Below are 12,500 nucleotides of genomic sequence, written 5' to 3' on the forward strand. Positions count from 1 at the left end.
TGGCTCTGGCTCTCACTCACATCGAGCAAGGCATCGAGAGACGCTTCCTCAAAGCGCCGCTGGGTGAGTCTCTGCCTGGACCAGGTCTGGACCAGGTCTGGACCAGGTCTGGACCAGGTTGTGATGGAAGATAAAATGGTTCCTACTTTTGCCCTCTAGTGGTCACTAGGGGTGGGAATCGATAGGTTTTTATCAATATCAATGCCGTGTGAAACCACTTCCTTATCAATTCTCTTATTGATTCCTGAGTAGTTCATGGAATGGAAAGAAGGACTTGTGCACCAAAAGCAACCATGTACTGAACATACTGAACAACACCATGACAAGTTTGGTGTAGAAAGAAAATATAATCTAAAAGATTGAGACTGATACGTTAAATACAAACAGGAATAGAAATGGAATAGTTGCTAAACGACAGCTTAACATTCTCCTTTTCATTGTAAATGAAGTGAATGAGTGGACGCACAGGTTCTCTTTAGATGACGAGTCATGTGTCACAATAACAGTGTTCATGTAATTCACTCAAAGATGATTTCTTAACTCTCCTTTTCTAAAGGGTTAAACAATGGAAATGAAACAGTGAATGTAACTTTATCTTTTTAAATGAAAATAACGCTACTGTAACCCTGTCACGCTACACTTAATCAACATCAGCAATTCTTATGTCATCCAATCATCTCATCATCTAAAATGATTGACATGTAGCTTGACTTTATTAATAAACACTGTGTATGCTGCTTACAGTTGCCAGGCAACAGTGTGGCCATGCAGGATATTTAATATGAACGTTAGTAAAGTGGAGCTTTGACCACAAACACTCGGACACGTGACGTTCAACATGTTAGTATTTGCACCGCTACACCATCGTGTGACGGACTATAAGGATGACACTGTTGTTCTCATGGGAGCGTTCATAAGAGGCAGCAGAGTCCTTTAATACACAACACAACACAACACAACACAACACGGACACACACTGAACTATCCAGAGAACAACAGAACTACAGCCAGGGATTAACAATAGAGCAACATAAACGTCTCTGATTATTGATGGAACAACTCATGAACTAACCCAAACACACAAGCAACAGCACGTCCACGGTGCGTTCAAGGACCCCTAGTGGTCGCTGTGAGTCACTGTATCCTGTATGAGATAACATGATCTCTCACACACACACACACACACACACACAGGTGAAGAAGACTCAAAGAAAGACCAGAAATCAAAGAAGAACAAGAAGAAGGACGATGACGAGGCCAGTGAAGGTCAGACTGATCGTCTCGATTGATCACATTGATCATCTGTAAACACAGTCATTGATCCTCTGTCTGTCTGTCTGTCTGTCTCTCAGATGGAAGTGAAAATGGTCGAGTGACAAAGACGGTGTTGGAGCGATGGAGGGAGTCTCTGCAGTCCTGCTCCAGTCTGTCCCAGGTGTGTGTGTGTGTGTGTGTGTGTGTGTTTGTGTGAGAATTGTGGTTCTGGTTCAGGTTAGTGATAACCCGTGTGTGTGTGTGTGCAGGTGTTTGTCCACCTGTCCTCTCTGGACAGAAGCGTCCTCTGGTCTCGCTCCGTCCTGAACGCTCGCTGTCGTCTGTGCAGACGTAAAGGAGACGCTGACAACATGCTTCTGTGTGACGGCTGTGACCGTGGACACCACACCCACTGCCTGAGGCCCCGCCTCAAGGTACAGTCACATGACACGCTTTTTCATAGCAACAATGAACAGTAGGGGGCGGCGCTGGTTCTGAGTGAGTGTGTGTGTGTGTGTGTGTGTCAGACGGTTCCAGAAGGAGACTGGTTCTGTCCGGACTGTCGACCCAAACAGAGATCCAGCAGACTCCCGTCTCGACAACGCTCCTCTGTCGACGAGGACGAGCTGGAGGAGGAGGAGGAGGAGGAGTCTGATGAGGAGGAGGATGAAGAGACTGAGGAGTCAGAAGAGGAGGAGTCAGAGGAGGAGGAGTCAGAGGAAGAGGAGGAGGAAGTGTCAGTGAGGTAAGAGTGGAAATATTCAGCCCAATCAGAAGTCCTGTCCACACTTAAGCTTCACTCACTCGTCCTCTGAACTTCATCAGCACCAAGAAGAGTCAGGCCCCGCCCCCTAAAGGCAAACTTCAACAGGCCACACCCAAAAACAACACTACTCCAGCGGGGAAGAGCTCGTCAGCTTCCAGGTGAGAATCTGTTGAGTCACTCCTGATTTACACCTGAGTCGCTCCTGATTTAACACCTGTCCGTCACAGGTCCTTGGGGAAGAAGGCCACGCCCCCTACATCCAAGACTGCCGTGACATCAGCCACCAAAGCTCCGCCCCGCCCAGGGAGCCGGAACAGCGCCCGTCTGAGCCTCGAGACCCCACCTCCCAACGGCAGCACGAGGATCTCACCTGGTCAGAAGAGGGCGCCGACAGGTGAGCGACCTCTGACCTCTGACCTCTGAGATCATGTGTCACTAATGTGTCATGATCCTGTTAACCTGTGATCCTCCCACAGAAATGGCTCCTCCCTCTAAATCGTCCAGACTCGTCCTCAGTGCCGTTGCCCCCTCCACTTCCTCCAGACGCTCCTCTGGGCGGAGCCACGGCGTCCACGAGCTGTCGGCCTGTGAACAGCTGACGGTGGAGCTGGTGAGACACGAGGACAGCTGGCCTTTCATGAAGCTGGTGTCCAGAACACAGGTACACACACACACACACACACACACACACACAGACACACACACACACACACACACACACACGCGCCAGACACAGGTACACCAGACACACACACAGAGCGCGCACTCTCTCTTGCAACGTATTATTGATATTCAAGGTACACACAGACACACGCACACTCTCTCTTACTGTGTGTGTGTGTGTGTGTGTGTAGGTTCCTGACTACTATGACATCATCAAGAAGCCGATGGCTCTGAGTGTGATCAGAGAGCGAGTGAACAGCTGTGAATATCAGTCAGCAGGTGAGGGGAGGAGTCATGTGTTGTAAACGTGTTGAGCAGGTGTGTGTGGGCGTGTCTAACAGTGATCTCCTGTGTGTCAGGTGACTTCATCTCAGACGTGGAGCTCATGTTCTCTAACTGTCTCCACTACAACCCTCGTCACACCAACGAGGCTAAAGCGGGAAACCGTCTGCAGCAGTTCTTCTACGCTGAACTCAGGAGGCTGGGCCTGTCTGAGCTTAGCCCCGCCCCCCCCACCAAACGATCCCGACACTGACCACGCCTTCCGCCCGCCACCACCTGTCCTTGGTGTCGGAGACACTTGTCCTTTGTCTTTTCTGTTTTCTACATGGACCAAACCCATGGTGACGGAGCAGGAAGTGATGTCATCACCTTCTTTATTATTTCTTGTTGACGTTGACTGAGCTCATTAAATGTTCATGATTAGAAAGTTGATTATTGATCAGTTTAGACCTTTGACCTTTGCATTTCTACCTTTTGTGTTCTAACTTTTGGAGTGTGTGTGTGTGTGAGAGGGGCGGGGTCTGGCTGTCAAAACTACACTGGAGCCACTGCAGCAGCGCCCCCTGCCTGTATTTATTTAGTTGCAGTTTGTCTTTATTTATGACTGATAGACTCTGATGTTCATTAATGATGTAAAAATAAATGAGGTTTTATAAAAACACCTGCTGTTTGTCTGTTTGCACACACACACACACACACAGTCATGTGAGGTGGGAGGAGCTCAACCAAAGGTGTGTCATCAGTGAGTTCAAAGGTAGTTTTACCTGCCGACACAGGTGAGTATTATTCACTGTGTGAGACTGAATAAAAACTATTTTAAATGTGTTTTTACTTTGGACTCATTTTACACATGTTTACATTTGATGTGAGTGTTGCACACACACAGGAGCACACACACACACAAGAGCACACACACACATAGGACACACACAGAGCACACACACACACAGGAGCACACACACACACACACACACACACACACACAGGAGCACACACACACACAGGGGTACACACACACAGCACACAGGGCACACACACATACAGGAGCACACACACACACACACACACACACACACATACAGGACACACACACACACACAGGAGACACACACACACATACAGGGCACACACACACACACACACACAGGAGCACACACACACATACAGGAGCACACACACACACACAGACACACACACACAGGAGCACACACACACACAGGAGACACACACACATACAGGAGCACACACACACACACAGGAGCACACACACACACACACAGGAGACACACACACACATACAGACACACACACACACACACAGATACACACACACACAGGACACACACACACATACAGAGCACACACACACATGGACACACCACACACAGGGCACACACACACACAGACACACACCACACACACATACAGGAGCACACACACACACACACACACACACAGGACACACACACACACACACACAGGAGCACACACACACACACAGGATACACACACACACACACACACACACAGAACACACACACACACACACACACACACACACACATACAGGACACACACACACACACACAGACACACACACAAGCACACACACACATACACAGGAGCACACACACACACACACACACACACACACACACACACACACACACACACACAGGACACACACACATTGGAGACACACACACACACACACACACACACACACACACACAGAGCACACACACACACATACAGGAGACACACACACACACACATACACAGCACACACACATACACACCAGGAGTTACACACACACATACAGGAGCACACACACACATACAGACACACACACACATACAGGAGCACACACACACACACACAGAGCACACACACACATACAGGAGCACACACACATACAGGAGCACACACACACAACAGAGCACACACACACAGAGCACACACACACATACAGGAGACACACACACACAGGAGCCACACACCAGGAGCATACAGGAGCACACACACACACAGGGTACACACACACACATACAGGAGCACACACACACACACATACAGGGAGCACACACACACATACAGGAGTACAGGACACACACACACACATACAGAGACACACACACACACATACAGGAGCACACACACACACACACACAGACACACACACACACAGGAGCACACACACACACATTTAGGATCATTCATATATAAGATGGACTTTATTTTATTTACATCCAATGATTTTATTTAGAACAAGGACACACGTGACTGCACCTGCTTTTCAAAATAAAGTTAAATAAACAATTTTTTTCCCTGAGGTTGATGATGTGAGATTCATGTTTGTTCAATAAGAAGTTACATAAACACCAGGTACATGACACACTACTGTTATATACTAGTATATGTTAGTATATAGTAGTATATAGTCCTAGTAGTAGTAGTATTTTCTGCTTATGCCTCTTAATTCAAATCATTTTACATTTTATTAGACACACACTCTGTCTGTCTGCCTGGCTTCTTAACTTAAGTGAAATGAATATACAAATAAACATTAACAATATACGATAATGAATGAATGAATAAATGAGTCAAGTCTGGGATTAAAACAGGAATTTAAACATCATTCTTATAAAACACTTGAATATGAGCCTTTGATATAAATATAATAAAATAATGAAAAGAAAACTCCTTTTACAGTCCCTTCAGCTCCGGTCCGTGTTGCCAGTGACGTCATCCTGATCCCGGTGAGGCCCCGCCCTCCCCCTCCTCCTCCTCCTCCTCCTCTCTGTCGCTACCTTTCACCTCAGTCAAACCCTGATCTGACGGCGTCGCAGCGCGGACAAACCCCGGGAAATCATGGTAAGAACCGAGCCCGGTCCGGCTGCATAGGAGCTCCGTGTTCCGGGCCTCCGGGGCCCCCGTCAGCGGTAGACAGAGGCCGGCAGAGGAGCGCTGCGGCTCGGCCGCGGCTCCTCCTCAGGACCGTTATGTGTCTCCGCGGCAGCAGCAGCATGGCCGCCGTTCTCCGGCCTCCGCACCGACACCGTTACTCGGTGTTCCCGCCTCGTTCTCGCCGCTTTCACGGGCGGGAATTGTACTCGTGTCGTTTCCGGAGGTTTTCCCCCCCACATTTGTTTCGTTAGTGACCGGTGAAACGGTCAGGTCTGAGAGCCGAGCCGGGCCGGGCCGGGCCTGGCCGCAGGCCGTGTGGCTCAGGGCGGCCATCTTATTCCGGCTGCCGGACTGAGCCGATGCACCCGGTCCGGTCTGAACCCGGTGTAAGGACCCAGAGCTCGGACCCGGACTGGCCTAGACCCGCGAGTGTTAACGTGAGCCGGTTCTGCTGAGACCGGAGCGGGTTATGTGAGTTAAATCCGGGTTATTTAAACCGAGTCAGACTGCAGAGTCACGGTTATGGAGGCCTGAGAGGGACAAATACAGCAGGACCAGGATCAGGACCAGGACCAGGATCAGGTCCTGGACAGGATCAGTTAAATAATAACCTTCAGCCAAATGTAATAAAATCATTGATCAGTGATTGATTTTATTGGTCAGTTCAGATTCAACAACAGTTTAAAAAAAATCTCATTGATAAAAAAACGTTGTTCTTTGTCTCACTGAAATGTTTTTAATTCACAGTCCTAGTGATTTATCTGAAACTACCACAGGGGGCGCCACAGCATCATAGCTGTGACTGTTGTCATGGCAACGACAGATTTTAAAAGTTAGTTTGCTTATGTTGAGATGAAATGTAGAATCTCGTAGAGGACAGGAGGCTCCGCCCATCACTGTGACATCGTTCTGTCTCGCTTTGATTCAAACGTGATTTTCTACACACACTGCAGTCACATGATGTATTTCAATGTTTAAATCAAGAAAATGAATGAAACCGCGATGAAATCAGATTACTGAATCCACTGAAGCTCCTGTGATCAGATTACTGCAGATTCAGTCAGATTACTGAATCCACTGAAGCTCCTGTGATCAGATTACTGCAGATTCCGTCAGATTACTGAATCCACTGAAGCTCCTTGATCGAGATTACTGCAGATTCCGTCGAATTACTGAATCCATGAGGAATACTGATCAGTGCACTGGAATTCGATCGAGATTACTGAATCCACTGAAGCTCCTGTGATCAGATTACTGCAGATTCAGTCAGATTACTGAATCCACTGAAGCTCCTGTGATCAGATTACTGCAGATTCAGTCAGATTACTGAATCCACTGAAGCTCCTGAGATGAGGTGTTTTACATGATGTTGACATGTTTTTACAGATGTTATGATCATGTGATGAAACGTCAGATGTTAATTCATTCATCAATGTTCCTTCAGTTGTGTTGGTGGTAAACTGAGCTGACTGTGTGTGTGTGTGTGCGCGCAGGCGTCAGGTGTGACAGTGAACGATGAGGTCATCAGAGTCTTCAATGACATGAAGGTGAGGAAGTCGTCCACCCAGGACGAGGTGAAGAAGAGGAAGAAGGCCATTCTGTTCTGTCTCAGCGACGATAAGAAGAAGATTATCGTGGAGGAGGGGAAGGAGATCCTGGTGGGCGAGATCGGCGAGACCGTGGACGACCCCTACATCTCCTTCGTTAAGCTCCTCCCCCCCAACGACTGCAGATACGGCCTGTACGACGCCACCTACGAGACCAAGGAGTCCAAGAAGGAGGACCTGGTCTTCATCTTCTGGTATGAAGTTTGTGAGCGGGGTCAAGGGTCACAGAACAGATGTCTTATGTTGTGTAAGATGATATCGGCCCAGTGTTTATGTGTTTATTCTGTTTGTGATCTGTCCGAGTAAACGCGGGTTTATGTTGTGACGTGCTCGAGTCGCGGGAAGTGATGATGAGTCGAGGAAATTCAATTGAACAGGAAGTGCCTTTTATTTTGACAGTCACAGCGGCAATGAAGACGCCACATCCTGTCATTGACTACATGAACACTGTATTTTACAGTGTATTTTCAGCATATATTACGGGGTAACTTACTGTGTATTTACCACGTATTTTACAGTGTATTTACTGCGTATTTTACAGTGTATTTCGCTAATGTATTTTATTAAATGTTACACATGTAAAATGTGTAACATTTGTAACATATTCAACATAAAACCGTGTTTCTATTTTAACACACACACAGTGTGTGTTTGTTCACAGATGATCTTTGTAACCAGTTTGACCTCTGACCTCTGAACCCTGACGACTGCTGTAAAGTCTTGTTACAGATGAGTTAATTTTTCTCCCGAACGTTCAGTCAGTTCTGCTGGTTCTGGTTCTGTCGCTGTCTCTGGTTCTGATTCTGGTTCTGGGTCTGTCTCTGGGTCTAGTTCTGGGTCTGTGTGTGGTTCTGGTTCTGTCTCTGGTTCCGTTGATGTTTATTTGGAGCTCACAGAAACAGAGGCTGGTGTTTATTGCACAGGAAGTCACAGTTTGACAAAATAAAAGTCTTTGTTGGTTTAGTTTGAATTTTAACGTCTTTTCTTTTCCATGATTTATTCATCAACGATCTCATGACTGCGACCCGCTGCACACAGGAAGTGATTAGTTTATGTGGAGACAGGCGGAGGGATTCTTAACTCCGCCCACCCCGGTCTCATGGTTCTGTTTGTAGACGGCAAACAAATCAAAAGTTCCTTTAACTTTTGGTTCTTTCTGTGGTTTTGACTGGTTCTGGTTGTGGTTTTGACTGGTTCTGGTTGTGGTTCTGACTGGTTATGGTTTTGGTTCTGACTGGTTCTGGTTGTGGTTCCTCCTCAGGGCTCCAGACTCAGCGCCGATGAAGAGTAAGATGATCTATGCCAGCTCCAAAGACGCCATCAAGAAGAAGTTTACAGGTGAGTGGTCAGCTGCTGAGGTCAGAGGTCACGCGTGACGATGGTCAGTGATGAGTGAGTAACTCTGACCTTTGACCCCTGCAGGCATCAAACATGAGTGGCAGGTGAATGGTCTGGAGGACATCCAGGACCGCAGCACGCTGGCGGAGAAACTGGGCGGGAACGTGATCATTTCTCTGGAGGGCAAACCGCTGTGATATCATCCGGACCCAAGCACCTGACCCCGCCCACACTCACTCACTCACTCACTCACTCACTCACCGCTTACTCTCTCTGTCCCATGTTCTGAACGAGTTCTAGTGTCTTTAGGCCACTTTGTTTCCTGTTTTTGTTCTTTTCACTTTGTTCCAACATGAAGGAGATCTCATTAACATAACGATATGCAAACCCCTCCCACTTTTGTTGCCACATGACTTCTGTTTAAAGTTCATCCCGGGAAGGTTGTCTCTCTCTCTGTCTCTCTCTCTGTCTCTCTCTCTCTCTCTCTCTCTCTCTCTCTCTCTCACAGTCGGAGTTTTGCCAAAAAAAGTCCATGTGAAAGAATTGGCCACGCGTCGGAGGCGAGCGCCGCGACCTGTCGCCAAGCTCCGCCTCCTGCAGCACACGTTTCTTTACATATGACTTTTATTTATTACTGTAACGTGTTGTTTCTTCGCCACACACACACACACGCGAGGACACTAAACTCTAAATTCTCCACCGTCTTTGTTCGTAGACTTTTATTTTGTAACGAAACACTACAGGAAGCAGATTTGACCCCAGCAGTGAGAGACAACAACATGATGACATCATCACCACCATCATCATCGTCATCCTCATCGTCCGGAGCCTTAAAGTGGAACGTTGTTTGTGAGATCATCACAGGAAGCCACGCTGCAATAAAAGCCTGTGGCAGATCTGACTCTTGAGTCCCCGCCTCCTTTTCTGCCTCCACCAATCACAGAGCACACACACACACACACAACCTCACATTTAAACGTTTCAATAAACAGAACCATGAATAGAACCGGTACAATTCACATAGAACTGGTGTCACCTCAGTGTCGTCTGACAGAACCAGTTTAAAGAACCCAGTGGACTTGGTGACAAGTCTGAATCCAGTAGAACCAGAAGACTAGAGCCCAGGAGGATCCACATAAACTGAACCTTTTAGAATGCTGGAGAAGTTTGAATAATCTCACCAGAACCTGCAGTAGAGAACTACAGTGATGTCAGAACAACGGGCCTCAGTAGAACCCTGTCACAACATGTTAGCAGAACTTTTACAAACTGATACCAGTACAGACCAGAACCAATCCTGGAAACACGTTCACTGTGGGTTCTATAATCTGAACAGAACCACAGTCTATTTATGTACATGAACATATGTTCTCAGAACCAGGTGACTGTGTGACTCAGAACCAGAACCAGGTGATTGAGGTGACTGTGTGACTCAGAACCAGACGTTAGAAGAACTTGATCCTGCTGCTGCTGAGAACATGTGAGAAGACCCAAACCTGAGTCTTCTGTGTGACAGAGAGGACAGTGTCCGTTTTTAATGTTTTAATATATGAATATAATCTTTACGGCTATTTTATTTTTATTTTATTTTATCTCATTTCCGGCGGATGACACGATGGTGACGTGTCACCACTTCCTGTCTCCACCCGTTGGCAGCCATGATGGTGGGTTTGTGTCTTGTCTGTGTCTCTGTCGTCTGTTTATTTGTTGTTGTCCTCTCCTCTGCTCTGTAATGGCGGCTCAGTCCCCGCCCCGGTGTCCCCGGTGTCTGTCTGTCTTTGTCCCCGCTGCTGTTGTTGTGTGTTCGTCGGTAACTAACGGCTCTGTTCTCGGTGTCTCTGCAGCAGGAAGGGCTGGACGACGGACCCGACTTCCTCTCCGAGGAGGAGCGAGGAGTGAGTGCTCTGTCTTCACCTGTATGTCCTCATCTGTCTTCACCTGTATGTCCTCAGCTGTCTTCACCTGTCTGTCCTCATCTGTCTTCACCTGTCTGTCCTTACGAAGGCTGCGTGTTAGCTTTAGCTGTAGCTCGGTGTTTGTTGTCTTCGATTCACGTTAGCTCCATGCTAACTCAGTGTTAGCCGCGGTCACCTGTGGTTTAACCGTTGTTTTATACACACACACACACACACACACACTGTCTAACAGATGACAGACAGACAGACAGACAGACGACTTTATTGATCCCTTTGGGAGGTTCCCTTGGGGAAATTAACATCTCTAAAACTAACGAGCCGCTGATTAACGTTGATGAGTCGGTCACATGACTGCGATACAAATACACACACACACACACACACAGAGGGATACTGTCAATAGTAAAAGTCACATGAGTAAAGTTGGGGTAAAATAGGACAGAGTGAGACATCGTGTACTTAACAAAGATGAGGATCAATAAACTGCTGATCATGTTTTCATCTGACGTCACGCTCTACAGTTTCACACGCTCAAGTTCTTATTTCTAAACTGGCTCCTCCCACTTGGGGGTGGAGCATAGCAAGTCTGGACTTTGAAGGGACAGGGTTCAGGATCCTGACACAGTGTGTTACCATCAGCTGACTGAGCTCTGTGAGCGCCCCCTGCTGCATGACCACGTCTTTATCTACGTGAACATGAGCGCGTCTTTATCTACGTCACATGAGCGCGTCTTTATCTGTCACATGGCGTCTTTATCTGCGTCTTTATCTCATATGACGTCGTCTTTTATCTCAGTCACATGGTACAGCGTCTTTATCTCGTCATGGCGGCGTCGGCGTCTTTTATCTGTCACATGGCTCACGTCTTTATGGCGTCACATGGCGTCGTATAGTAGCGTCTTTATCGTCACATGACGGCGTCTTTATCGTCACATGGCCGCGTCTTTCACGCTCGTCTTTATCTACGTCTCATGGCGACGCGTCTTTATCTCACGTCCATGACAGCGTCTTCAAACCCGGCGTCTTTATCGTCACATGGCGTGACCCGTCACATGCGGCGTCTTTATCGTCACATGACAGCGTCTTTATCTCACATGACGCGTCTTTATCTCGTCACCGGCGGTCACGTCACATGTCTTTATCTCACGTCACATGACGCGTCTTTATCGTCACATGGTAGCGTCTTCTATCATCCGTCACATGGCGTCTTTATCACATGACGTCTTTATCGCGTCTTTATCTCGTCACATGGTAGCGTCTTTATCATCTCGTCGTCTTGGCGTCTTTATCGTCCGTCACATGAGCGTCTTTATCTCGTCACATGAGCGCGTCTTTATCTCGTCACATGAAAGCGTCTTTATCACACATGACCGTCTTTATCTCTCACATGAGCGTCTTTATCCTACGTCACATGGTAGCGTCTTTATCGTCACATGGCAGCGTCTTTATCTACGTCACGCTTGGTAGCGTCTTTATCGTCCATGGCCGGCGTCTTTATCGTCCACATGACATTTATCCGGCGTCTTTATCATCACATGGCGTCTTTATCTACGTCATGACGGCGTCTCTTTATCTCGAAACATGTCTTTATCTACGCGTCTTTATCATGATCTTTATCTACGTCACATGAGCATCTCGCGTCTTTATCACGTCACATGCGTCTACGATCTCGGCGGCGTCTTTATCATGTAGCGTCTTTATCTCGTCACATGAAGTTCACGTCGTCTTTATCGTCCGTGAGCGATCGTCCATGGCTTTTATCTCGT

General features: G+C 47.5%; 3 protein-coding genes across 6 annotated transcripts in view; all 3 read left to right on the forward strand.

Moving 5' to 3' along the window:
• Positions 1–3,626, forward strand: part of baz1a (bromodomain adjacent to zinc finger domain, 1A) — a 16,081-nt gene extending 12,455 nt beyond the window's left edge. The window contains exons 21-30 of the mRNA XM_044018779.1: positions 1–63; positions 1,195–1,266; positions 1,353–1,435; positions 1,524–1,688; positions 1,782–1,999; positions 2,080–2,178; positions 2,248–2,414; positions 2,497–2,681; positions 2,875–2,962; positions 3,043–3,626. The exon at positions 1–63 is cut by the window's left edge and continues 83 nt beyond it. Coding sequence (XP_043874714.1) covers positions 1–63; positions 1,195–1,266; positions 1,353–1,435; positions 1,524–1,688; positions 1,782–1,999; positions 2,080–2,178; positions 2,248–2,414; positions 2,497–2,681; positions 2,875–2,962; positions 3,043–3,218 — 1,316 coding nt within the window. The 3' untranslated portion in view covers positions 3,219–3,626. The remainder of the gene's footprint in view (positions 64–1,194; positions 1,267–1,352; positions 1,436–1,523; positions 1,689–1,781; positions 2,000–2,079; positions 2,179–2,247; positions 2,415–2,496; positions 2,682–2,874; positions 2,963–3,042) is intronic.
• A 2,126-nt stretch (positions 3,627–5,752) lies between these two features.
• On the forward strand, positions 5,753–9,719 carry cfl2 (cofilin 2 (muscle)). Its single transcript, XM_044018778.1, has 4 exons — positions 5,753–5,840; positions 7,367–7,674; positions 8,742–8,818; positions 8,903–9,719. The coding sequence occupies exons 1-4, from the start codon at positions 5,838–5,840 to the stop codon at positions 9,013–9,015; spliced, it is 501 nt and encodes a 166-aa protein (XP_043874713.1). The 5' UTR covers positions 5,753–5,837; the 3' UTR covers positions 9,016–9,719.
• Positions 9,720–10,426: 707 nt separating this feature from the next.
• Positions 10,427–12,500, forward strand: part of snx6 (sorting nexin 6) — a 5,881-nt gene continuing 3,807 nt past the window's right edge. Inside the window, exons 1-2 of one of the 4 annotated variants that reach the window (XM_044018790.1) lie at positions 10,427–10,482; positions 10,663–10,713. In XM_044018790.1, the coding sequence (XP_043874725.1) occupies positions 10,477–10,482; positions 10,663–10,713 (57 nt within the window). In that variant the 5' untranslated portion in view covers positions 10,427–10,476. Of the gene's footprint in view, positions 10,483–10,662; positions 10,735–12,500 lie in introns of all 4 variants that reach the window. The other 3 variants (XM_044018788.1, XM_044018789.1, XM_044018791.1) reach the window with 3 other exon arrangements.

The sequence above is a fragment of the Solea senegalensis genome, unplaced genomic scaffold, assembly GCF_019176455.1.
Source record: "Solea senegalensis isolate Sse05_10M unplaced genomic scaffold, IFAPA_SoseM_1 scf7180000017706, whole genome shotgun sequence".
Lineage (NCBI taxonomy): Eukaryota > Metazoa > Chordata > Actinopteri > Pleuronectiformes > Soleidae > Solea > Solea senegalensis.

What these genes read in the sequence shown, in the direction of transcription:
- cfl2 (XM_044018778.1), top strand. An exon ending in GACCTGGTCTTCATCTTCTG is followed by an intron (nt 7,675 to 8,741) that starts GTATGAAGTTTG and finishes GTTCCTCCTCAG; the next exon opens with GGCTCCAGACTCAGCGCCGA. An exon ending in CATCAAGAAGAAGTTTACAG is followed by an intron (nt 8,819 to 8,902) that starts GTGAGTGGTCAG and finishes TGACCCCTGCAG; the next exon opens with GCATCAAACATGAGTGGCAG.